Genomic DNA, 27,800 nt, shown 5'->3' with positions numbered 1-27,800 from the left:
GATTGAGGATGAACTGGAGGAACAGTTAGATTTCAGAAATATTCTTTCAATAGAAACCATAATACTTAAAAATTACATAGTGCTGGTAGTAAACAGAAAGCATTTAAACTATATAATAAGCAAGTTCCTTACTAATGTTCTTGTTTTGGTGATGGATCATACTACTTTTTTAAACTATACTTTACTTTCTTTTCCATCACTGATTATTTTATCTTTAGAACTATAATCTTTTCCTCATCTATTTCATTTTTATTAACACCAAACTTGGTAATGGTAGAATTCTCTCCCTTAAGAAAAGACTTCACTTTTCTTTTTACCTGCATTCTAAGTTTTGAACACAACACTCCAAGCGGATGTGGTGGCTTCAGTATTAAGCATATTGCATGTGAGGTGTAGGCTGAAAAGGTGTTTTCCCTTTCTAGTATCAAAAGTTGCACTGAATTGTTTTCAGCAGAAAAGACCCTCAGAGAAAAGGCAAAGGGAGAATTATCCGGAAGGATAAACAGCAAAGGCATCAAGTGCTTGGAGGACCTTACAGGTGGAAGGAATTTAGTGGAAACAGGTATCTTAAAAAATGGTGGTTTCTGGGGTATATTAATCTCAGGTCTGGGGATATGAATGGCTGAATTAAAAAAAAATAAACAAAATCAAAATAGTACCAATAATAAAACCTACAGACAATTTGCATGAGAAGTATTCCCTCCCCATGACCTATTCTACTAAGAAATTTTATGTCTGTCTGAGTGTTTCTCATTGACTGAACTCCCTGACTCTACAGAGAAGGATTTACCTACCAGACTCAAACACAGTTCTTGTCCCCTGAAGCTGATAAAAATTCCTTGAAGTTTTTATAAGGAAAACAAGCTATCTTTACAACTCTATAAGAATGTTCACTTTCTCTGGTGGAGAACACTGAAGAATATAGCTCAGAAAAAATAGGAGGTAAAGTGAACTTGGAATTTATTTTTGCTAAGCTGTCACTCAAGGCCTGCTTTCCCCAGAGAATATCCTAGATAGGTTCCATAGCTGGAATTAACCAGAGCAATAAGAATCCTGGCAGCTAATATTTAACTGCACTTTTAAAGTTAAATCCTAGATAATCTCTATTCCCTTAAGAGTTACAAAATAGAGACTGTCTGACTAAATACACTCACTTCCTCTCAATCGTCAAGATTCATGATTAAATTACTTCATGTCCTCTACAAAGAATGTGAAGTTGTTCAAGTTAATGATTCCCATTTCCGGGTAATAGACCACTGGAGAAGGTAAAACTGTTTTACACCTGTGACACAAGGACTCTGTACTCTAATTAAAACATTCAAAACATTAAAAATTAATGGAAGGCATAAACACAAGCTAAAGGATGATTTTTAAAACAGTTAAATGTCAGTTTATTTGTATGTCAGATAGCCACAAAATAAAATACTTTTTCAACAATTTTAGGGTTTTTTTTGTCACTAGAAATATTTTTGGTACAGAAAATATACCTTACTAATTTTTCATCCTCATGGACTATATCTTTACTGGATTTTAGGCTTATTGAATAATTTGTATAATAGGTTAATTTTATTCCCAGCACCTAATGCAACACTTTCAATCTGAATTACACTTATATGGATGTAACTTTAATCCATCATTTGTATAAAAGATTAAGTACATGGAAGTCTTTCTAGTAATACGCAGTACAACAGTCGGTACAATAGAACAGTCTATTCAAGTCAGAATCTTTAATAGATCCCTTATTAAACTTGAATGACATTAGTATGGTCAAGCTTTGCAGGGATAACACTACCTTTTATTTTGGAATGCGGAGCAAATTTCTTGTATGCTTTTTCAAGTTTTGTCATAAAGGAAAAGATATAGACTTATGTCCAGGATGGTTCCCCATCAGGTTCTCCAATTTAATATTGGCCTCTCAAAAAATAAAAAATAGGCTAACAAACTCCCTTGGAATCAATACTTATCTACACACCTCTCAGTTTGAAAGTTTTTTCTCTCTTTTTTATGCATATGATGAGGAATGCCATTCTCTTCTGCAAGATGCACCAGGAGCTTAGGCAGTGCCACAGCCAGCAAGCCTTTTTAGTAAAAACACCATCCACTTGCAAGGCCCAGGAGGTTGAAATATGGTTGCTGTGATTGTTCACCGACACGAGGGGAAGACTTAGAGGGTGTTGTTTATGCATGGTTTTCCTGTTAAGTGACAGATGAGGGGGAGCTCGAGGGTCAGCTATTTCTTTAGATGGAGCAAAGGAAAAGTAGACTGAATATGGCAAAGAAAAGTGACCATGGGCAAATTCTAGGCAGTAAAAGAGCAGGTGGAGTACTGCCCTTTACGTCTCACAGTGGTATGATCATAAACAGATCAATTTATATTTGTTTTAGATAGGGTGGTGATGAATTTGTCAAGACAGTCTTCACCCCACAAATGGGGAGCCTCAGTGTACAGGGGAAGATGTACATGTAAAGCAGAGTCAATGTAAAGTAAAAGTGAGTGAAATACATAGCAGGTTATTAGTGGCCAAGAGAAAATTTAGTTGGCCTGACTGTGCATCTCCATTCAAAATAAAATGGCTTAAAGATGCCAAGCATGAGTTAGCTGAGCTAAAACTAACATGCTATTCAAATCTAAAAGAACAAAAACTAGTTCTGAAGAAATGTAAACCTTCCTGAAGAATATTTCTCTTAATCACAGAAATATCCAAACAGCTAAGACTTTGGTTCTCCTTGGGAATGGCCACAGAGAAGAGATTAATAAAATTCATGGAGAATACCCAAATAGCATTCTAGTGACTAATTAAAAATTTAACTGCTGAAGGTGTTCCTCCTCTCCATGAACAAACTCAGGGTGTGGTTTAATGTAGTTTCAAAAGCTGGAAAGGAAAGAAAGAGGAAGAGGCTGCTGGAGGCATGCAGGTGGCTGAATAAGGCAGAAAAGGGGGATTAAAATAAAGTGTCCAGATTCTTGGGAACAAGTATGCTAGTCCCAGAATGTGGAGATCCAAGGGACCTTTGTCAGAGCTTTGTAAATGCTGTACATTTCAAGAAGTTGCATTATTTGAGCTAGGTTCCTAAATGCAATACACATGCTCAGCTAATCAGATGTACGTCTTGATGCTCTGGAATGTCAAAGACCTGGGGACAAGTTGTTTATTTTGGAGGTGATCACAGGATGCACGATGAGACTGGCAAAGTGAGACAAGGAGAAAAGAAGGCAATAAAGAGTACATTATTGAGTGGCTTATCACTTTGCACAACTGAGGCTTAATACAACTAGAGCAGCTCTAAGAGAGTGCAAAGAACACTCAGAATGTCACTGAAGGAGCCTGAAAGCAGTAGTATTGATCTGTCCACCCTATCTGTCATTGGTACACAAGTTGGTACTAACTCCCTTGCATTATTGCCATAAAACATTTTCAGGGCTATATGGAAACCTGGCAGTAGCCTCCAGGGTGCGCCAGGGGAACATAATACGTGCCTAGAAAATGTCTGCTACACTGTTGAAGGAGTGACTGTAGGAAATGAGACACATCTGTCCTCATGTTGATTAATCTTCATGCATGGGATCTACTTTTGATGAACTTTCACCAGGGCAAACAGATTGAGATTCCTACCTGTTCAGTTCTCTATAAAAATAATAAGTATAATTACAATAAATTCTTCTAATTAGTAACTTAACTAAATAGAAGTGTTTCAATATGCACAATTAACAACTAGTTAATATGTGTCAGGCACTGCCTTAGCTGTTCTATTTTCCCCTCCATTTATCTGCAAACTAACACTGAGAGGTAGCTTTTTTTTTTTCTCTCAAATTGCCAAGTGAGAACTCAGAAGTTTGGGGAGGTAAAGTCATTTGTTCAGTTTTATAAACCGAGGAGGAGGGAGATTTGACTCCAAGTACATCTGATTGTCAAGTCTAAGCCCTCTCCATAACACAGTGCATTAAAAAGCATAGCCAATGTAATGGCGTTTGGTAAACAAAGGTGCAAAGAATTCAACTGGCAGAAAAACTTAAATAAATCAGCATCCATCCTAGTCATCTCCCAGATAATTCAGGCAGTTCCTTAAAATACAAAATAATCCAAAAGTGAAATTAAAACAGTTAAGAAATATGGTCTAATGATACCACTTGTCTTCCTAGGAAAGAATGGAAGTTAAAGGGTCAAGTTTAATCATCATTTGTATGATCACCCTTACTGAAAGTAAAAGTGAGTGAAATATAGGGCAGCTTAAAAAAAAAGTCAGTGGAAAAAGTGGTGGTTAGTTTCCTCTTTCTCATCTAGTCAGTATTTGTCAATCTTAAAAATTCTAAAGTATGGATGACTTGTCACTTATGTTTTAAACTATCCCCCAAGTCTTCTTTAACACAGGCAGTTCCCTAACTGCCAGCAAAATTCATCCACGCAACCATTACCACTCCAGTGAATTAACTATCCACATGCCCCAAGGGTAATGGTTTGTGCAGAGCAGGCAATTAGAATTCATGTTCTTTCCTGTTTAAAACTTCCCCCAGAGAGGGTGAAATGCATTACATTCTCCTTCAACTTGAGGGGCAGTGGCACTTCTAAGTAAGTTTCAATGTCTCTGTGCCTAAGTTTTAGAAAAATAACGATGTCTCCTTGTTAAAAGAATGCAGATGTATCTAACTAAATTCTCCCTGGCCAGTGAGTCCTTTAGTGGTGAGGTTAATTTTTCTTATTTTGTTGTGGTGTCTGCCTCTCATAGGGTATTTGGTACAGTTAGAAGGTACCAAAGGAGCCTCTGGAACCTCAGAATGTAAGTTAAAATCAAGCATATCAAACAAGAAGGCCCAACAATTCCTTAATAATGGCAAACACAAAAATGCTCCTGTTGGAGTTTCTAGAAAATCCATGCTATGGACTATGCTAATGGAGTATGTTAAAGCCTTTTGAGATCTGGAAGAAGACAGCAGAAACTGTGCATTGTCTGACTTTCAGTTTGCTTCTGCCAATTAAAAGCAATGTGAGTTTGTGAGGTTTTCTTAACCTTTGTATGCCTCAGTTTCTTTTTCTGTCGGATGAAGATAATGGTCCTTTTGAAAAGGTTGCTGTGGGAATAAATGAATAATTGTATGCTAAGTGCTCAGGGAAGCACATAACAGGCTGTGAGTCCTTGAAAAATAAATCAATAGCTTGAAAGTGAAAGACAGTATGGGGGCATCTACTGAATAATTTAGTCTCTTATAGGTACCAGACATTTTACTCTATATGTATTGATATATATGAACTTATTTTGTGACTTACCAAATGAGATGTTTATTTGTATTTACATTTATATATTTATGGTTTGTGCATATTTGGCTGACTATATTCTCAACACATGAATTTTAATTTTATATTTTCCTTAATTTACTCTCCATGGGAATCATAATTTAAAGAGTGCTAAGCGGCAAGTCATTTCTGTAACTTTTACGTTTCAGGCACCTGCATTTAACTAGCTTTGAAAATTAAGCAACTTGTTTCTCTACGTTTCAGTTTAATTTCCATACACTATGCATGCTAATAGTGCCTGCTCACCTGGAAGCATTAGTGTGGTGATCAAGATTAAATCTGGAGGCTGTATTGTGTCACATGTGCAGAAAGGATTCATATATTTTTGTGATGACTGCCATGATTAACTTATTTTAAGTATGACATGAAAACCAGCAGTAAAAAATTGCTAGCTGTTTATCTTTCTCTTATTCAAATTATGAAGGATTGTAGGAGTTTAAAGGGAAGAAATTTTCCTATCAGTTTGCTACACATAACTGAAGGAGTCTGAAGTAAATTGAAAATTTATCTGTAAGTGTGTAAATATAGATGTGAACATGTTTTTTGCTAAAGACTCTAAAAATATTTCAGGATAAAAAAGTATTTGATTTTTCAGACTGAACTCTTTGTTTTACCTACTTCTTTGTTATTTTTCATTCCTCTAGATAGATGAGTTAACTATATTTGATAATGCATCAAGATCAATAATGTATTATTCCTTCAGAAACAGAGGGATATAAAGCTCTTTACAATTCCAAGTCTGGAGGAGAAAGTAGGATGTCTACTTTCATAAGAAATAACTAGTACCATTCCAATAAGCCCTGTCTTAAATATGTCTTTTTAAGTGTGTGTTTCTCTGTGAAAGTAAGAAAAAAACCTTCTAAAATTCTTAACTCTCCATCTATCCAAGTAATCTAATGTTACACACGATGGCCAAGGTTGTCATTTCTAAGACATCAACTTGCAATGGGAAAAAATTAACTTGAGAATTATATAAATATGTCTCTTCAGGAAGATTAGACAGGTTAATTATATCTCCATGCCATTGAACATGATCATCAAAATTGTTAGTATGATTCTAAACAGGAATTAAAAGGGAATTTAATGAGTTTGAAGCCCTCTTAATTGTACCCCCCCAGTTTTTTTAAGTATTCCTAGCACATGATTAGCAATTTCTTTGCATTTTACTTGTTGATCTGTGCTAATTAACTTTTAAGCAATTATTTTCCCTTCATTCTCAAATATCATTTACCCTCTTTCACCTTTTCTCCTCCTCCTTGCTTTCCTCTGTCATCTTTTTCCCTCTGCTACCAAAGTTTTCCCTGGGGAATTTTATAAGCCCTTTGGAAGCTGACAGATCAAATGCTTTTACATTAAACAATGAAGACAACATTTAACCATCAAATGTGTTAGGATGAATATAATGTCACCCAGTTTCATATCAAGAGAACTCAAATTATCCTACTGTCAAGGACTTACTCAAATTATTTCACTTCTCAAGTTCTCTCATTCATTCAAATATTTGTTTTATGATTAATTTGTAGCAAATACTGTCTTAGATACTCAAGAAACAGAGCAGTATTTGAAGTAGGAGTAAAAGGATACATTTAATTTTCCTTTTTTTTTCTTTAATGATTTCCATTCCAATACCTTTTCATGAAATACAGTTTAGAAGATATTGGAAGATTGGTTCATAGTTTCATTTCTATCTAGTCATCTCCTAGGATTGTTGGGTAATTTCAATAATTAAGTACAAAAAAATGGATTGCATTGAACTGAGAATAAGTTGCCTCTCATGGTCTGCTGGTATACATTTAAGGCCCTCAAGAAAAAAAACGCCAAACAAATAACAAGAGCCAAAATCTTCATCACCCTGAATTGTAGCACTTATTGATGTTCATAGAGTAAATATTCCCATCATAGCCAACTTCAAGTTACTCACATGACATCACCAAGTTTGGAAGTGGAAAGAGACATGAGTAGCACACAACTCTATAGTATTTCACTATAAAGATACAAGAGTTACAAACAGGCTCAAGATCACAGATGATCCTAATATCAAAATAATTAGGAAGTGCTAAGTATTGAGTATTACCGTTGTTTTAAAAAATAATTTTAGCTACCAATTCATATTACTTAATTTGTAATAATGGCTATGTTTAACAACCAGTAGCAAATTTACCGAAAATTTAGAAATTGACTATCGTGAACTTGTGTGAGCTGGCTCCAGCACATAGATGGTTGGATCCATAGGTGGTCTGTAAAAGTTAAAGTTAAAACTGAACAACAGAGACTGCTGTGCTACTGGGAAATAGAAAATGATGTCAACTTGAAGGGCATTGCCCCAAATCCCTATAAGCATACATTTTTCTGTATTAGCTCCTTTCTGATTTTCTTCTTCCTGGCAGGACATGGCTTCACAATTGCTTTATTGCCACAGACCTCTGTCCTCAGGGCTTATCTGATTTATGTACAAGAACCCTACTCTGGGGACTCCACAAGAATGGTCCTGTTGAACAGATCCTGGCTTTCTGAGCTCTGTACCCATACAGCTGGGTTCTGGACACTCATCTTCAAATTCAATATAGTCCAATCAAAGAGGAAATGTAATAAGGGCACTTAACCCCAAAGTATAATGACGTGCATGGCTTCCTGCTCCTTAGAGAATCTGCTTCTTGGAAGATGCTTTGCTATTGACTGACATTCAAAAGGCTCCTTTGTGAAAGAACATTCAGAGTATTTCTAGTATTTGTGGTCATCTGCTACATGTTCTTTATTCACCAGTGAACAAATGTTTATTGAGCACCTACTATTTACAAGGCATTGTGCTGGTTGATGGAGCTACACTGGTGAACAAAAGAGATCCTATATACCCTGGTGCTGCTTAGAATCTTGGTGAGGAAATAAGCATTACATAAACTACTCAGAGAGTCTCTAAATAAATGTAAGAAAGCTTAGTAGGGGAGCCTAACATAATTCATGGAACAAGGGAAGGCTTCCCTAAAGAAGTATTAGATGAACTGAAATTTGACAAGTCTGGAAGAGTCTTAATCAGGTGAAGGAGGGGGAGTAAGAAGCACTTCAGGCAGGGAAATCACTTATGCAAATATCCTGTGGTAGGAGGAGGAGGAGCAAATAAGAGAAAATTCAAAGGGTGTACAGGAGCCTGGGTGAAATGAACCTGAGAGTAGTAGTGGGCCAGACTATACTAGGAGGTATGGTCTGTCCTTAAGGAGCTCTAAGCCCTTGAGCAAAGAGGAGCCACTGAGTGGTTTCAAGCAGAAGGATAGTATAGGATTTGCTAGACTATGGAGGACAGATTGGAGGGGAGGCACCTGCAACATTTCAGTGGGAGAGGCTGATAGTTTGAACTGGATTTGAAAGACACAGAAGAGGTAAAGGTAGCCTGACCTGATGCTGGATTGGGTATTGGGGTTGAAGTGATGACAGGGTCAGCAGTAACTCCCAGGTTCTGAACAACTGAGGCAATAGTGTAGCCAAGAGAGACAGGGATGCCTGGAGAGGAAACAGGTTTGAGGGGAGTAAATGGTGAGATTGTGAGTCTGGTTTTTGATACGCTAAGCCTGAAGTTCTGTTGAGACTACTGCAGATCATAAATCTAATGGAAAGGTGTTTATCTACCATGAAATAGCTAAAGAAAACAAAGCCGCTGATTTCAGTTTTGTTCTGGACAGGATTCTAAATGCAGCAAAAGCAACCTGCAGAGTTAAGATGTCAAGTAGATTTGTTACATTTTCTCTTCTACGAATTTCAAGTCATTGTTCTTTAATCCCTCAAGTATTTTTTCCTTTGATTCCCATGTTAAAGTCATTTTATATTTATCAAAATGTAGCCCAAGAGAGCCAAAGAAAGTGTGAACATTTAAAAAACAGCTGAAGGGACTTAAAGATTTCACATTTTGGATAAGTCTCCAGAGAAGACAAATTTAACAGAGATTTCTGTGCATTGTTATATTTGGTAGTGGAAAGTACACTTGAATTATATAGGTACTTTATTAAAAACAGATTTCTAAGGCTATTGTGTTCTATGAGGGTGGTTTTGAATAGTGATTTAGAACCAAAAAACAGAGCAATATATTAGCTCTTTCTCTACACATAACCACAGAACTATGAATCACTGTGCTCCTTATGAGTTTGATTTCCTGCAATCCAAATGATTTGCAAAATTCTTAAATATTTTAGTAGTATGTTCAGGGCAACATATAAAACAAAAATCATTTAAGTACACAGGAGTGAATACTATGCAGCTTTTAAAAGTGATATTTACAAGGAATTTTAAGGAAAAAAGTACAAGGCTTATGGTATAATATTAGCTGTAAAAGAAAAACTAAACACTTGTACATGTGAGGTTAATTCTGTACAACTATGAGTATGAAGAGCAAAGACCACAAGGAAATACAACAAAATATTCTCAGTGCTTACTTCTACTTTATAGGACGATGGATGACTTTTTTCCTCAGATGAAAGAAATTTCCAAATATGAAGATGTTACATACTCATAAAAAATTCAAGTCATTTAGAGACATAAAATAAAATGAAATACACCCTTAATTCCACCAGCCAGAAGCAACTAGTATAAACATGTTGGAAAACCTCTTTCTAGGCCAATGTGGTCTAACAGAACTTTATGTGATGATGGAACCGTTCCATATCTGTACTTTCCAATATGGTAGCCACTAGCCATAGAATGCACGTGCACACACACACACACACACACCACACACCACACACACAATTCTGTATAATAGGATCAAACTACATACATTTATTTGTAACTTTTCCATTTGTCAATGAATTGATAAAATGTTTATAAACACAGGCATACACTGCTTTTTAATTTCTTTTTGCATTTTTCATTCAAGTATCATTAATATACAATCTTATATTGGTTTCAATATACAACACAGTGGTTCAACACTTACCTGTATTATTAAATCCTCATCCCCCACTAGTGTGGTTATTCTTTCAACATAGGAAGATGTTACAGAATCACTGGCTACATTCTCCATGCTGTATTAGCATCCCTGTGACCAATTTATATTATGACTGAGAATTCTTGTGCCTTTTTGTCCCCCTCATGCTCCCCACCCACCCACTCCAGGCCCTTCCCCATGGTAAACTCCAGTCACTTCTCAGTGTCTATGAGGCTACTGCTGATTTCCTCATTTTGTTTTGTTTTGCTTTTATATCCCACAAATAAGTGAAATCATATGGTATTTGTCTTTCTTCACTGGCTATATCACTTAGCATAATACCCTCTAGATCCATCCATGTTGCTACAAATGGCAGGATTTCTTTTTATTATGGCTGAATAATACTCCATTCTGTCCATGTACCGATCTTCTTTATCCATTCATCTACTGATGGACATTTCCATATCCATGGAAGGTTGCTTCCATATCTTGGCTATCAAAAATAATGCAGCAATAAACATAGGGATGCATATATCTTTTTGAATCAGGGATTTTGTTTCCCCCAGGTAAATTCCTAAAAGTGGAATTACTGGATAGAATGGCATTTCTACTTTTGTTTTTTGAGGAACCTCCGTACTGATTTCCACAGTGGCTGCACCAATTGACATTCCCACCAACAGTGTAGGCAGGTTCCCTTTTCTCCATATCCTTGCCAAAATTTGTTATTTCTTGTCTTTTGGATAGTGGCCATTCTAACTGGTGTGAGGTGATACCTCACTGTGATTTTGATTTGTATTTCCCTGATGATTAGTGATGTGGAGAATCTTTTCATGTATCTGTTGGCCATCTTTAGTTCTTCTTTGGAGAAATGTCTGTTCAGGTCCTCTGCCCATTTTTTAACTGGATTATTTGTTTTTTTGGTGTCAAGGTGTATGAGCTCTTTATATACTTTGGTAGTTAATCCCTTATCAGATAAATCATTTATGAATATATTCTCCCATACTCTAGAGGTTGCCTTTTTGTTTTGCTGATGGTGTCCTTTGCTGTACAGAAGCTTTTTAATTTGATGTAATCCCATTTGTTCATTTTTTATTTTGTTTCCCTTTTTTAAGAAGATGTGTCCAGGAACAAATTGCTCATGCTCATGTTCAAGAGACTTTTGCCTATGTTTTCTTCTAAGAGTTTTATGGCTTCATGTCTTACATTCAAGTCTTTGATCCATTTTGAGTTTACTTTTGTTTATGGAGTTAGACAGTAATCCAGCTTCATTCTCTTGCATGTAGCTGTCCAGATTTCCCAACACCAGTTATCGAAGAGGCTGTTTTACCCATTGTATATTCATGGTTCCTTTCATCACTGAACAGAATTTATTATTACGAACAATGTTTTGATGAACATCTTTGTGTATATATTATGATGTACTTTGATGTACTTGACTGATGAGCTACTTAGGATAAATTCCCAGGCTTGGAACTCTAGGGTCAAAGCTAACTTGTGGCACATATTGTGGGCTGCTGGCTATAGAGTCTTTCCTAGCTTACAGCCCCACAAATAGCATATGAGGTCACAAACATGAGTTATTGACAATTTTTTCATCTTTGGAAGTCCACTGACAAAAATCTTAATTTTGGCATTTTAAAAATTACTAGTGATGGTATGTATCTTTTCTCATTTACTGGCATTTCATGTCTTTTATAGTATGAGCCATTTGTTCAGGCTCTTACACCCTGATTCTTGTAGTATGTTTCTTTTTTTCTTATTGATTTATAAGACCACTTTGTTTTAGTTAATGCTTTGCCTGGCAAATGTGTTGTACTATTTTTTTCCAAATGTATAATTTGTCTTTGTGCTTGCCATGGTATGTTTTTCCTTTTTAGAAATTTAAAAATTTGTGATACTGAAATCTACCTATATTTTAAATTATTTTTCTGATTTCATGTGGAAAGGCCTTCCTTATCTTGACATTACAAAAATATTCAGTTTATAAGAATTCATTTCCTCTACATCCTTTATGTACTTAGAACATGTTTACAAAGACCATGCATTCTTACTGTATTATCATAATATTGAGAAAAATATAAAAATGTAATCACTTTTTGAAAAACCTAAAAATCATTTTCTTTCAAATGGGGATATTTGCTAATAGTTTGCTGCAGATGAGGATTTACAAATGTTAGACTTTATAAGAGAACCTCTTGACATTGGCTGGAGGTTCCATCCTAGCACAGAAGGGAGCCAGCTACTAGCCTGTGTTCTGAATTTCCCCTTGTGAGGTTATTATAGTGCTCACTGGTATGTTTAATGGGCATGGCTAATGTCCCTGGAGTCAGTACCCAAATGTTCATTGTGGAATTTAGCACTCCTAGAAGACCTTAGAATGGCTCTGCAATAGCTATGCTCTGCAACACCTGAATAAAAATGCCATCATTAACAAAACAGCAGCAGACTCACAGAAGCCAAGAATGGACTAACAGTTACCAAAGGGGAAGGGACTGGGGAGGATGGGTGGGAAGGGAGGGATAGGGGGAAATAGGGGCATTACGATTAGCAGACATAATGTCGGATGGTGAAGGCTGTACAACACAGGGAAGACAAGTAGTGATTCTATAGCATCTTCCTACACAGATGGACCGTGACTGTAATGGGGTATGTGGTGGAGACTTGATAATGGGGGAAGTCTAGTAACCATAATGTTGCTCATGTAATTGTACGTTAATGATATCAAAAAAAAGATTGTATTATATAATTGTAATTATATATATATATGTGTGTGTAATTGTAAAGACACAAGATTATTAAATCAAATAACTCTTCCCCTTCTCCCCCCCAAAAATGCCATCATTAGCAGTGGCCACGGGGTCATTTTACATGACTGCTATTTTGGCTATTTCTGTGGCACACAGCTCTATAATGCACAAGGGCAATTACAAATTCAGCATAGTACCGGACAGTATTGGACACTCCTTGGAAAGTCCTTCAGTGTCTTCCTTTTTCCTTTTAAAGAAATAAACAGATGCATGTTTAGACATTAAATATATGCAATAGAGCCAACATTTACAATTCCGAGCTCTATTGCTTTATTGTTAAAAAGAAAGTAAACAGAAGAATGGCCTTGCATCCATGCATCTCACATCCAGATCTTCAGGGACTTGTGTGTTATGCATGTCCAGGAGACAAAAATTAAATGTGATCTTCCATTTAGGAACCAAAATGTTTCCTGGGAAGTCATTAACAGATGGTAACTTTCTCCAGATTTGTCTCAGAAGATGCCTTTCATACAGAAGAAAGTGTGGCTGTTCATTGCTTAGATTGGGAGTTTCATTTTTGTGTAATTAAAGTATGCTGGGGAGGGACTTAAAGCCCTCTAGGGAACAGGGGAGTCTGTGGGGACCCAAATAATCTGAGACATGAGGCCCAGTCAGCAACTGGAGCAGAAGGATCTGTGGTACCTGACAGATCTGTGAGTCCATGCTCATCCAAAGCACAGGCCATATAATGCCTCTGGAACATGTAAATCAGAGAGGAGTGGGGCCTCTGGGTAGAATCTCTGGAATTCCACCAGGTTATGCTGGAAAAGAGGGCATTAGAATATAGGCAAATAAGGCCATGAAAAGAGGGTACCTGAAATGCTACAGGGCATTCGGTTGAGGAATGGCAACTAGACATCCCTTCATACCACTCTTTCCTTACCTTGCCCATAATGAATGGCACAGATGAGGCCTTAAGGATTGCCTTAAGGATCTTTTTATTGAAGAATCCCAGGAAAACTCTGAATGTTTATTTAAATGACCCTTAGCACAAGAATTGATTCACCCATACACAACTGAATATTCCGAGAGCTTTACAAATATAATTTTAAAAATACTTCTTTTATGTGTTTTTTCTTTTGTACCTCTTTTTTTCCCATTCATTCAATAAATTTTATGCTTTTATTTCTATTCTGTATGCTAGGGTTATGTTTATAAAGGAGACACAATCTTTGCCCTCAAGGTTCTAAAGATCTGGTAGAGGAAAAGTAACATAGGCCCTCTGAGTATAATGGGGTAAGTGCTTTTGGAGCAATGAAGAAGGTCACCTCATTGTGTTTAAGAAGTTAAAAAGGGTGAGCTGTAAAGCTGGTTGATTTTTCAACACAGAAAACTTGAGGCAACTATTTCTCTAAAGCACTGGTAGACACATAAACTGTACAAAGGAATCATTCTCAAAAATACCAATAGAAACATTAGGAGAGTTGATCAGCATCATTATTTCCTGCAAACTCAGCCAATAAGGATTCTTCTAGCCCAGGTACTAGCCCACCTGGTAATCCTATCACTTATCAAGAAGTTGCTTTTACAGCTTCTAGAAGTGAACAACATACGGACGTCATGTTCTCAGGGATTGGGGAACTCATAATTTATTTATTATCAACATAAAGTCTGAATCGAGGCTTCTAGCCATTTAGGATTATGCAGACCGACAACTAGGGAACTTGATGTGAATGAATTGACAACAGTGGGAACTCTGGTTGGTGATCCCTTTTGTTAAAGATGCTGATGTATTTTTTAATTTTTCATGTGATGAAAAAATTTTTAATACTAAGGCTTAACTTTATCAAAACCAAAGTATTTCATAACTAAGAATTCAAGAAGATGGGGTGCAAGGGCCCACTCTGCATACATGTTTCCTTAACCTTGAAAACACAAAGGCTTTTATTTTAAAATAAGTTTTTACATTCACATAGAGCTTAGCACATATACGTACAAGAATTCCATTCTTACCCTCCACAAATTAAAATAAAAATAAACAAAATAAAAATTTTAAATATAAATTCCCTCAGTAGTATGGAACCTAGATTGATTTTTTTTCTAGAAAACCTGAAAAATATTACGGCATATTTCTTAGATGCTTATTGTTTAGCATTTGTTTACACTTTTTCTTTAAATTGGCAAATTTCTAAAATTAAGACACTTCAAATGAAACTTCTTATCATTAGCATATGAAATTGGACTCAAACCTCACTCTCTTAAAAAAAGAAAACCTTGGAAAGAATCACAGAACTAAAGATAAGAGCTAGAGCTACAAAGGCCTCAGAAGAAAACAGGTACATATCTTTGTGACTTCGGGTTACGCAGTGGTTTCTTACACATCAAGAGCACAAGCAACAAAAGAAAAAAGAGATACATTGGACTTCATCAAATCTAAAAATGTTGTGCTTTAGCACACTGTCAAGAAAGTAAAAAGCCAACCAACAGAATGGGAGAAAATATTTGCAAATTCTATCTGAGAAGGGATGGATGAGGAACACTGCTGGCAGGAATGCAAAATGGTGCAGCTACTTTGGGAAACAGTTTTTACTTCCTCAGGTTGTTAAACACAGTTACCATATGACCCAGCAATACCACATGCATACCCAAGAGAAATGAAAACATGTCCAAACAGGAACTTGTACATGGAAGTTCATAACAAGTTCTCATCATTGTAAACAGCCAAAAAAAAGAAACAAGCCAAATGTCTATCAACTGGTGAATGTATAAATAAAGTGTGGTATAGTCGGCCCTGCTTATCCAAGGAGGATGTATTCCAAGAATTCCAGGGGTGCCTAAAACCACCGATAGCACAGATCCTATATATACTATGTTTTTCCCTATACATACATGCCTGATAAAATTTAGTTTATAAAATAAGTACAGTAAGAGATCAACAAGGTAGCATTAGACTATAATTGACCTATAATTGAAGCAGTATCATCTGTTTCTGGACTTTGGTTGACCAGCGGTAACTGAAACCTTGGAAAGTGAGTACCATTTTATCTCTGCAACAGGATACTATATAGCAATTAAAATAAGCAGCGAAGACTGTGACAGGCTACAACGTGGATGAATTTTGAAAACATTATGCTAAGTGAAAGAAGCCAGTCACTATCCCATATTGTATGATTCCACTTACATGAAATGTCTACAATAGTGCAATTTCTAATGACAAAAAGTAGATTAATGGTTCCTGGAGTCTGGAGCATGGTAGGAAAAGGAGTGATTATTAATGGGTATAGAATTTCTCTTTCGAGTGATGAAAATATTCTAAAATTATATAGTGATGATGGTTGTACAACTCTATAGACTAAAAGCCATTGATTGCACTGTACAACACTGAAGGGTTGACCTCCTGGTGTGTGAGTAAGGAGGCTCGTCCATGTGCTCCCCAAGGCACTTGCAAGTCCTCACCATGTGGTGAAAGGATTTCTCTGTTTCAGACAGAAGACATGGGTAAATCATGGAATTCAGTGTTTTTGGAGAAAACTTCAAAATATTCTTATTCTTAGTAGGTGACTGAGTTTTCTTGGCCCAATGACAGGTGGTAAATTCAAGGGAAAGAAGATGCTGAAAACAGCAGAGGCTGACTGGATGGACACACTGGAATCAGCATTTATAATATGCGCAGCTTTCTAAGGATACATTTAATAGCCTAGCACAATAACCTTTCATTCTTAACTCTTTGGCGGAATCTCGTCATTCCCACTCCTTCCAAATGCTGGGGAGTTTCCAAACTTTAAAAATCCTTGTCCTTGTGTTTCTAAGCCACAAATAATAAATGCTTGAACCAGTTCTAACTTCTTTGGGAAATGTACAGTAACAGCGTAAGTCTGTCTAAAATCAGTGACCTAATCCACGGTAGCCAAACCTGTTCTTGCGTTACTGACCTGCCCTCTGTGTACATGAGTGAAAATGAGCAGGGAAAAAAGTTGAAGGAAAAGGACTATTTCAAATCATAAAAGTTTTTCTTATTTTGGCAGGGAATAAGAGAAAGGAACCAGGAATTGTTTTTTTTTTAGGGTACACTTAAAAGATTAGGGTGTCTATATTTATATGTCTCAAAACATTTTAGGAGCAAATAGTACTGAATTTCACAGCTCACCACTGCCATACAATTAATAGATAAGTGTTGTGGTTTTCTAATTATGATAAAAACCTAAATTCATTAAAATATAAGAATCTGTCAATAATACAAACCTTTGTTTGGAACTCAAAATAATTACCTCCAATATTTTTATTTTGTATCCTCATTCATTCATTCATTTATTTATTCAAAAAATATTTGAGTTTTTACATTCACTATGCCAACTGACTCATATTTGTGTTTTTATAAAATGCATTTAGGAAAGGTTTTATGAAAGGCATTAGTGTCTTATTCAAGAAACCACCCTGTAAATCTAAGTATCATTTTCTAAAAATCAGGAAATATTTTCTTATTTGGATATTTAACAAATGTCACATGGTAATGTAAAGCTGTCTAATTTACGTGAGCATGATGAAGTGTTTTTGAACTGAAACAAGTCTGCCCTGTGGGCATACCCTTCTCTTTTAAGCCAAAAATGATTAGCAGCTCATTTTGAAGTCCATTTACTTACTACCTTGAATGAAGAGAGCAATGCTATTTATCAACCATGTTGTAGAGCCCAAAATCTTAAAAAAAATCCCAAAGCTCATTGTCAAACAAATGTTTAATTTGCATGTGATATTAGGCCCCAGACTATGTAAAAAAGGAAGCTTTTAAGTTAGGCATATGATTTAAACTTTGTGCTCTCTCTAGCTAAGTTAAACATATTTATGGATTTATTTTATTAAGGGATAACATACATGCATTAAAGAGCACAGAATTATACAGCTTTAGCTTGATGTACATATATTCTAGTCACCTTTATATCTCACTTTTCAAAATTCTCATTCTTCACTCTCTTAAATCCACCCATTTTTTATCATCCCAACTGCTTCACTCATTCATTCAGTATGTATTTAATGGTGGCAAATACATGGCAGGCACATGTGGACAACACACATGTTTACATTGAAGGAGAGCAATCAGCAAACAACTATAACAAACAAGAAAATGTCAGAAACTGTTAAATATATAAAGAAAATAAAATGGGGACAAGAGAAACAGTACATGGCTTGTGGGTAGGGAGAAATTTAGATGGAATGGTAAGAGAGGGACCCACATAATAAAACTCAGATTACAGAAGGAAGAGCCACACAAAAGTCTGGAGAAGAATGTTCCAGGCAGCGCTGATGCCCCTCAAGTGCATTGGCTTATTCAAAGATCACAAAGAACAGAAAAGCTGGAACACAGCAAGAGAGGGGAGGGTGATCTGCGATGAAGTGGGCAGGACGAGGGGGCAAATGCAAGGCCAAGTCACAGGGCTCTTGCAGGAATGGACCTAGGATTTCTATTTGAAACCCAAAGAAAAGTTTTTAGTTTTCACACACGGGAGTGACATGGTCTGATTTATATTTTTGGAAGTTTACTTTGCTGTGTGCAAAGCTGGAGGCACTGTGGCCAATTAGGAAGCTATTTCAAAGCCAATTTCATGGTGGTTGGACTAATGTGGAATCAGTGGAGATGGAAGTGGGTGCATTCCAGGTGTAACTGGGACATGGAGGCAATGAGTCTTGTTGCATGGAATCTCGGGGGGGTGGGGTGGTAGGTGGAGCTGAGGGACAGGGAGGAATTAAGGAAGACCCCTCACCGGGAGGGAGTTCCAGTCAACAGGGAAGATGGTGTTGCTATTTATTGAGCCTGAGATCACTGGAAAAGGGGTGAGTTACAACATCTCCTTCTACACTGTTAGAACAACGTCCTTACTGATGCCTACCTTCAGGTGTGCTACCAAGAATTCATTCTAGACAAATCTCCTCCGACAAAATGGATTCAAAAGAAGGGGAGCTTTTTGAACAGGTCAAAAATCAAGGAAAACCCAGAAATGATTCTCTAAATCTTAAAGAAAGGTTCAGGGCTCATAAACGCTTGAGAGGGATTCTGTCCATTTATCACAGCAAAGATAAATTTCACACTTAATAATATAGAATTAAAAAGACGTAGAACTTTATTCACGACATTATCAAGTCCTTCATTCAAAGCCTGGAAAAGTTAACATAAGCACAAGCAACATGGATCATCTCACTTAAGAATACAAATACAAATATCCTAAAAAGAACACTAGTATATTGAGCTGGAGAGGACAATAATAATTAAATAGTAAGAATCCTAGCAGTAGGATTCACTAGCCATTTGAGGAAGGTGCTGTATGTTCACTTTCCCAGAGGAGGAGATTAAGGTAGACAGAAATTAAGTAACTTGTCTAGGTTTCCATACCTAGTATGATAAGCTTTTTTCCATATCTACAAAGAGAGTGTTGTATTGTTCAATAAGTGATGATGAAATAATTTTTTGACTATTTCAAAAACTTTATTTAGATCTTTCTCCCCACCTCTCAGATCATAATTATGTTCAACTGATGAGTTAAATGTAAACAATAAAACCATTATGATGAAACTACAGGTACATTTTTATATAGTATTGGGACAGGAAGACAATACCAGGAAAGAAAATCTTGACTATAAAATAGTTGTTACAACAAAATTAAAAAGATTATGACAAACTGGGGAAAATATTTGACAAAGAGAAAGGTGGATGTTTTTAGTATAAAAAGATATATTATAAATCAATGAAATAGGAAAATAATCAGCCAAAGAACAAAAATATACATGCAAGGATGGTGGTCTCAGTGATGTATACCTTAATGAGAAATTAGAAGCAATTGGTATATCCAATTATGAAGAACTAATTAATTAATCAAGTTAATTAATAAGTCAGAATACTATGCAGCCCTTCAAATGGCCTTGATGTAGTAGAAGACCACTTCCTGCTATGGTAAATATGATGTGCTAAGGAGAAAATAGGTTTCAAAATGGAATATGGTGTATTATTGACTGCAGTCTACACATGCATGTGTGATGTGTGTTTACACTTCCAGACACACACTCATAAGATACAGTAGACTAGATATTATTTCTCAGTTGTGAGGATGTGGGAAATTTTTGTTTTTTATATATTTTTTAGTGTTTTCCAATATACTATATAGTAATGCATTATGTCTGTAATTGGGAGGGGGTGGTATAAGTTTATATAATAAAATAAAATGTTATTTTAAGCCTTTATTTTTGTTTTCTACATTTATTGAATCTTCATAAAATCATTTTTTCTGTACATTTACTTTAAAAAATTCCCCAATGAAATTTATAACAAATATTTTCAGTCAATAACAAATCTTCCACCCACAAAGAACAATATTCAAGACTTTTGTGTTGTACAATTTCAGGGGCCACCTCTACATGGTAAAGTATATTCTCCATATAGTATATATATATTTATAAAACATCCTATAATATATTCCATAAGGAATAAAACTCTACTTATGGAACACAATATGAATGGAGTTGTACAATATGAGGGTAGGAATGCTATAAGACATTTCCTAAAATTTAATCTTAAAGGGTTGACTTTCATTCTTTCTGCATCTTTTATAATCTTCATTCTAACAATGATAGGCAAAAACTAATTTCTCTTGTTTAGTTTGTAGTTGAAAACAACTGCTTGACTCATTAAGAAATTCTTATGAGAACTTTCCATGACTAGAATTCAAATTACAGTTTTATAGATACTCTATTTTCATGTAGACTGGGAAGACTTTCCTTATGTAATTAAAATACATCATATGTGTCTAGAAAAAAAATGAAGATAAATGAAGATATATGAAAAATATGAAGGATCAGGGGTTGGAGAAATTTTTTAATCTGTAGATTTATTGTCTTATGTTTCAAAGTGCTTTCAAGTAAATTATATCTGTTTTGAAAACTGTGGTAAAATTCACAGAACATAAAAGTTACCATACTTTAAAGTGAGGAATCCAGTGGCATTCAGCACATTCCCAAAGTTGCACAGTGACTACCTCTATCTAGCTCTAGACGATTTGCAATACTCCTAAAACAAACCTGATGCCCATTAAGCAGTTGAGATCATTCACTTTTACCTGCCCAGTATAAATGATCATAAAAATGAAAACTACTCATGCTAAATGGTAGAACTGTTGGTTAGTAACAGGTTCAAACAAGTATGTGCAAATGTGGTCATCAAACATTCCCGTGCATCAGAATCTTCTGCAGGGCTTGTTAAAACACACATTCCTGGGCCCCACCCCAGACGTGTTTAGGTAGCCTGGAACCCGAGAATTTGTGTTTCTTACCAGTTCCCAGATGATGCTGATGCTGCTGGTCTGGGAACCACACTTTGGTGACCAATGATCTATGAATTCAGTAACAGCTGCATTGACAGGTTTTGAATCTGCTTAAGATTCCTTCCTCTTTGTAGAGCCATTTGGAGCCAGCTGGTGATGCTAAAGCTTACCAGCAGGGATTACCCAAAAGGTTGTTTGAACTGTATCTTGGAGTCCCACTTCAGGGAAAGTGCAAATGTTAACTGGATTTTGGATGGGAGCCACTTTGAAAACCTTAAACATGGGGCTTAGACAGATTTAGAGGAATATATACAAAAGGAGGGCAGTTGATTGCTGAAATGTATATTTAGTGACAAGTTCCATTCATAGTGAGTTAAAGTCAATGAGCAAAAAAAGAAACAAAGAAGAAAAAGTAAAGCAAAGAAAAGCATTCATTTGATAAGAAAAAGAAAAAGTGATTTCATTTCCTTAAATAACAAGTGCACTGAAGGCTTAAACCTTGGGTGAGAATCTAATTTACTTTTGCTAGAACATTTATCCTGTTTATCACAGACAACAAATCTTCTTTCATTTTCTATAGTTTCAGAGTCCTTACTATAGTGCAAATGGTCCTGCTACAACAAGGTAATAATTTATCAGTGAGTTTTATGCACCTGGGGTCTTTTGAAAGCAAGGTGTACAGAGGATAACAAAACGAAACAAACAAACAAAAATTCTGGATATCGGATCACTAACAGAGTAGCTTCCACTGCCCTTGGGCCCTAGCTCTCCATCAGGCAAACATTTCAAAATATTCTATTGCTTGGGAAGAACAAGGGAAGTTTTCGACTAAGTTATCAGCTTTTTAACTATGCTTTCAGTTTCTCTGACTTACATAAGCCACAGAAATTAACCTTTTTTTTTTTAAAGAAAGGCCTACATATTTGACAGAACTGTAATGAGTATTTTTACTTGCAGCACACAGGTTTTCTAAATCATCAAGAACAATAGATCAAGAAGAGAACAATTAAGCATAATTTTGAGCACTTCTTTAAAAACTCATTCTGCTTGCCCTTTCAGCGATGAAAGCTTTTCTGTTAATGTTCTGTGACCTGAATGTATTCCTCTATTAGAATTCTGAAGAATTTGATTGGATTTCAGTTAGAATCCATAACCTCCGGTTAATTGTCATGTACCACACTTTTGGTGGGTACATTTGGACAGGGATAGATAAGTCTATTCATGTTAATTCACCATTGACATTCAGCGTTTAATTCAATTTTTAGAAGTGATGACATCCCTGGCATTTCAGTAAGTCCATTTTAATTGATATCTCTGCACCGCTTTAAATACCATTTTGTATTTTATATGCCTGCTTTAAATTAAGGCAATTTAAAGTCTGTTATAAGACCTCCTCTTTTGGGATTTCTAAGTGCCAACCTTGTCTTTGTTTGATTGAAAAAAAAAACCAAAAAACGCAACTTGGTATCAACCACTCTCCTTTATATAAAGCATCCATACGGATATTAGAAAATTATACTTTGTTTCTTATGAGCAGCTTTCAAACATGTCTCATCAGAGAACTTGAATTTTTAACTGATTGGAGTTTAGGAAAGGTGGTGTCCCATCAATGTGTTAAGTGACATAAGATGTACTTCAGGAAGTGCTTGAAGCCTGGAACTCACACAGTCCTGGAGATAAAATGGCACTGGTGGGGGGGAAGTGGGGGCTGGGCAGAGGAAGGAGGACGGGAGAGAGAAACAGCACTGGGGACACAAGCAGCTACTTCTTTTCAGGGCATGCTGTGTCTCAAAGGGGAGATGGCAACAGTCCATGTTAGGAGATTTGGATGAATTTTTGTGTCAAACTTGGCTTTCTATCAGCTGGAGAAGTCTTAATGTCTTCCAACAAATACCAATCCCTCCACTCTACTTAAGTACAACAAAAACATGCCCGGAGGCATTCTGGCTTAGGGATGAACAACCTGAGTGAGTCTGGCTTCCCCATGTACTAGCCGTGTATGGGTGGGCAGGTATTCACCTTCTCCATTTCCTCATCTGTACAAGGGGTCAAGAGCACTTAGCTGAGAGGCTTACCATTTAGCATAGTGATGAGTATAAAGGAAATGCTCAATAAATGTTACTTTTTAACATTGCCGGTGACAAGACACCCTCCCTGACCTAGCTCTGGTCTGGCTCCTCCAAGACCTGTGTTGCCCAGTGGTAGCTAGGATCTTGCTGTCGGTCAAGACAGAACTCCCCACCCTCGATATCTGTTCACCCTCAACATATGATCAAATTCCTTGTCCTCAACCCTTGGCATCAGACCACCCTAAGAAGCTTCAACAGAAATCCTACCAAATTAGTTTAACCAGCATTCCCCTTCCCTCTGATGGTTCCTTCTAGTCATTTTACATCCCCTGACCTCCACCGGCTCCTGGCTACAAATCCCCACTTGCTGTATTCAGAATTGAGGCCTGTTCTACACTGAGGTCTCCTTTCCTCTTTTGCAATAGTTTCTGAATAAAATCTGTTTTCACCAATTTAACTTCTGTCTGGCTCTGGTTTTCTTTAACATTGCTGTCATTATCATAATTATTTTAAAAATCAGTGGTTACATACATCTTCACACTGGGCCTCATAACACTGGAAAGGAAGCTAATATCCAACTCAGTTTTCTCTATTTTCTCTTTTTTATTTGGTATGTTAGCTTCATTCTCATTAAAAGTTTACTTTTTCTCTTCATATATTACACAGGCTAATTAACTGCCTTTAAAAAAATTCTGTGCTTTTATTTTGCACCTAAGAGATTGATACACATACTCTTGAATGGAAATTTATAGACACAGCCTAAATAACGTATGTAGGTGCTAGGATATGGGATATAAATTGTAAGACATACTTTTAAAACAAATACAATGTTAAGATAAAATTTTATTCCTTTAAGATATGCCTTTTTAAGAACCCAAATTGGATGAGAACTCTATTTTCTAAGAATGAATCAGACGTGAGCATAAGGTCTACTGGATACAATCACCCTGGGTTAAATGTCTTATTTCTAAAAGAGGTCATTTATTTGCTGTTCTAATTATAAAATTCACTGAAAACGCTGAGCTCCTACTGATGTCATTGTCTGACAAGCACTATCCTTTTATTTCTGCAAAGACAAATTAGGGGATTCTTCAAATCAATGTACAAACAGGACATCATGAGAAGTCAAGTGTTCTCAGAAAGTTTACGTTAGTTAGCAGGTATCAAGTTGTGACTCAAAGTGTGCTGTGTGGACCAGCACCACTGGATCCTCTGGGATCCAGGTAGGATGCACAGTCTCAGGCCCCCCACCTGCCCTACTCAATGAGGATCTGCATTCCCCAAATGACTTGTGTGCTCATGAATGTCTGACCTGAGCAATACATTGTTGTGTGGTGGGATATCCTTGGAACACCAGGGAAGGACCAAACCTAAAAATACAGATTCGTGAGTCCCAGTACAGACTACCTAATGCAAATTTTCAAGAAGCAAACAAGTTTCTCAAGAGAGGTTTATTTTCAATCAAGTTTGGAAAGCTATATGAAGGGTCCAAGGTGATATTCTGAAATAACATGGACAGGGACTTGAATGTCAGGATTGCCCCCAGGGAGCAGTGTCACTCTGGGTAAGCCTCTCTTTAGTCATAATAATAATAGAACCTTCCCTTAAAATGGTTGTCAAGAAGCCATGTGATGTCCATCAACAACCCTGGTACATAAAATAACTTGTTTTTTAGCTAACATAATTAATTTTGCAAAATTACTAGTAAAGACACTCCCCTCCCAGAAAACCCTCAAACTCAAAAAGCACCAATAATAGTAAAGTTTGTTGTAGGTGGAAGCAATGTCATACTGTCATTGGGATCATACTAAAACTTCAAGAATTTTCAGTTTTCACTTGGTGGGCAAGAATCTCCCTGGAAGCAAAAAAGTACACGGCAGAGATTAGAAAGAGTACAAGAGGAGACAGTGGTGGCAAAAGGTGGGAGAGGCCAGCTGCTCACTGGCAGATGAAAACATCTGGACTTGGCATCAAATAGACCGAAGATCAACCTTGACGGCATATTGGATTCTCCTGGAAGCTTTAAAAAATAAGGCAGTTGGATCCCACTCTCAGAGATTCTGATAATTGGCCTGAGGGCTGCTGGGCTTTGAGAGTTTTGCACAGCTGCCCAGGCTCTAATGTGCAGCCAAGGTTGAGAATGGCTGCTTCAGAGCCTTCTCTGAGGCATCGCTGGGATGTTAAAATGAGATAATATATGTTGAGCACTTAGCACTGAGTCTTGGTCCTCAGTAGTAGCTCAGTAAAAGATAGTGGTTATTGTTACCATAATGTTTTGGGTGGCTATCCAGTTGCATTAAGGAAATGTATTTCTCTGTCACCCACCCAAGTATACAAGAACTGCACACAATTCTAAAACCTGCCCCTGAAGGGCATACAATCTGAGGTGGAGACAGGTAAGAAAAGTGTGTGACAATAAATGCCACTCAAGTGGGGATTCCCATGTGGCCCTATGGTGTACAGCAAGTGCTCAGAAGGTAATGTCTCACTATCATTGCCAACACCCACCCCACCCCACCCCATATATACAGCTGGACACTGCTTGAGGGAGGGCAAAATTTAAATTGTACTTAAAAGCCTGTTCCCCTTTTGTGTACCTTCTAAATTACTTACGATTGAGAAGAAGAATAAAGCTCTTTGGTTTTCTCTGTTCTCCAGTGTTGCAGGATAGACAAAACTTTTTTCTTTTAGTTGTTTTTTTTTTTTATTTACTTTCTTCCTGGTGATCAGAATACATTAAATAAAGTAGTACGGTAGATATTGTAATGGCTCCCCAAACGTGTCTACGTCCTAATCACTGGAACCTGTGTATGTGTTAAGCAACATGGCAGAGATATTAATGTTGCAAATGGAATTAAGGATGCTAATCAGCTGATCTTAACATAGGACAATTAACCTGATTTACTCAAGGCCCAGTGTAATCCCAAGATTCATTAAAAGTGGAAGAGAGAATCAGAAAAGAGAACCAGAGAGAAGTCAGGGTGGGAAGGATTTGGTTCACATTACTGGCTTTGAAGGAAGAGGAAGGGGACCATGATTCACGAAACACAGAAGGTCTGTAGATACTGGAAAAGGCAGCAAAGTAGACTTTCGCGTAGGGAAGGAATGCATCCTGCTGGGCCTTGATCGTAGCCCAAGAAGACGGGTGTCAGGCTTCTCACCTACAGAATTATGAAATAATAAATTTGTGCTGTTTGAAGACACTAAATTTGTGGCAATTTGTCCCAGCAGCAATAAAAGTCTAAAGCAGCTAGCAACAAGGAAAGAAAAAAAAACCCAAAGAGCAAAGAAAAGCCTGTATCAATTTTATTTTCTATGGGACTATATTTAGTTATTACATAAATAATTAAATTCCCACCAAAAGAGCCAAAAATAACTCACCTGAAGTTTCTTGTATGTTTTACATTTGTTTGAGTTGAATATAAAAAAGAATTCATTCAAAAGCTGGTATTTCAGAGTTTATGATAGGCATATTGGGCTGGTGTTTGCTCTGATATTCACTGCACTGGAAAAGGAAATCTTCAAGATGCCTGAGCTCAGTCGTCTCTCGGCTCCTTCTAGGCCCTCCCAAAGCTTCCTGTTCAGGCTCCCTTTTCTCTACTTCTATAATTTGATAGGAATCTTCAGTTTAAAAAGGACCATCTCCCCACAACATGCTAAACTACTTGAAGGCCGGGACTGTCTTATTCTCTTCCCACTAGAGTATACATTCCAGAAAGGCAGGATTTGGGTGCGTTTTGGCCACTAATGCAATTCAAGCACTTAGAACAGTGTACAGTTTTTAATCAATTATTTGTTGAGCCAATGAGGGGATGGTTTTCAAAGCATTTTCGTGCCTTTACCCATTTTCCCTTCTAATAAGTTAGAGAGGACAGTACAACTAAGTGCAAAGGTGAAGACAGTGACAGAAGTTAACCTGGTCCAGCTCCACTGTCCAGAGTACTCAGATGCCTAGTAGCCACCCCTTGCTGACCTATCATGAGGCCTGACCTCGTGCACAAGACACTTATCAAATGTTGGTTGTCTGGGGAGATATTTGTAGTAGGCTGTTTATGCTGGAGCAGGAGGTGGGGACACGTGTTGTTTCCCCAGAAACACATTCCAGTTTCCTGACTGAAACAGAATGGAGGGATTGTAAATATTAGAAACCTGTTAGTGTAGGAAACATGAAAGTTCATGAAATCAGCTGTATTAGTTTGCTGGGGATGCCATAATCAAATATCACACTCAGAGGCTTAAACAACAGAAATTTATTTTCTCACAGGTCTGGAGACTAGAAATCCAAAAATCAAGGCATAAGCAGGTTGGGTTTCTCCTGAGGCCTCTCTCCTTGCCATGCAGGTGACAGCTGCCTTCTAGCTGTGTCCTCACATGGCCCTTGTTATGAAGGCATGAATCCTTGGTATCTCATGCTCTTCTTACAAGGACACCAGTCCTATTGGACTAGGGCCCCACCCTTAAAACCTCATTTAAACCTA

At 36.9% G+C, this 27,800-nt stretch overlaps 1 protein-coding gene across 9 annotated transcripts in view; it reads right to left on the bottom strand.

Moving 5' to 3' along the window:
• Nucleotides 1-27,800, bottom strand: part of PLCB1 (phospholipase C beta 1) — a 670,724-nt gene that overhangs the window by 234,700 nt on the left and 408,224 nt on the right. For 3 of the 9 annotated variants that reach the window (XM_073236918.1, XM_073236919.1, XM_073236921.1), the window contains exon 4: nt 8,682-8,786. The exons of the other annotated variants lie outside the window; for them this stretch is intronic. In XM_073236918.1, the coding sequence (XP_073093019.1) occupies nt 8,682-8,786 (105 nt within the window). The remainder of the gene's footprint in view (nt 1-8,681; nt 8,787-27,800) is intronic. 9 annotated transcript variants of the gene reach the window in all.

This window comes from Manis javanica, chromosome 5 (genome assembly GCF_040802235.1).
Source record: "Manis javanica isolate MJ-LG chromosome 5, MJ_LKY, whole genome shotgun sequence".
Lineage (NCBI taxonomy): Eukaryota > Metazoa > Chordata > Mammalia > Pholidota > Manidae > Manis > Manis javanica.
This window is presented reverse-complemented; position numbering and strand designations above follow the sequence as displayed.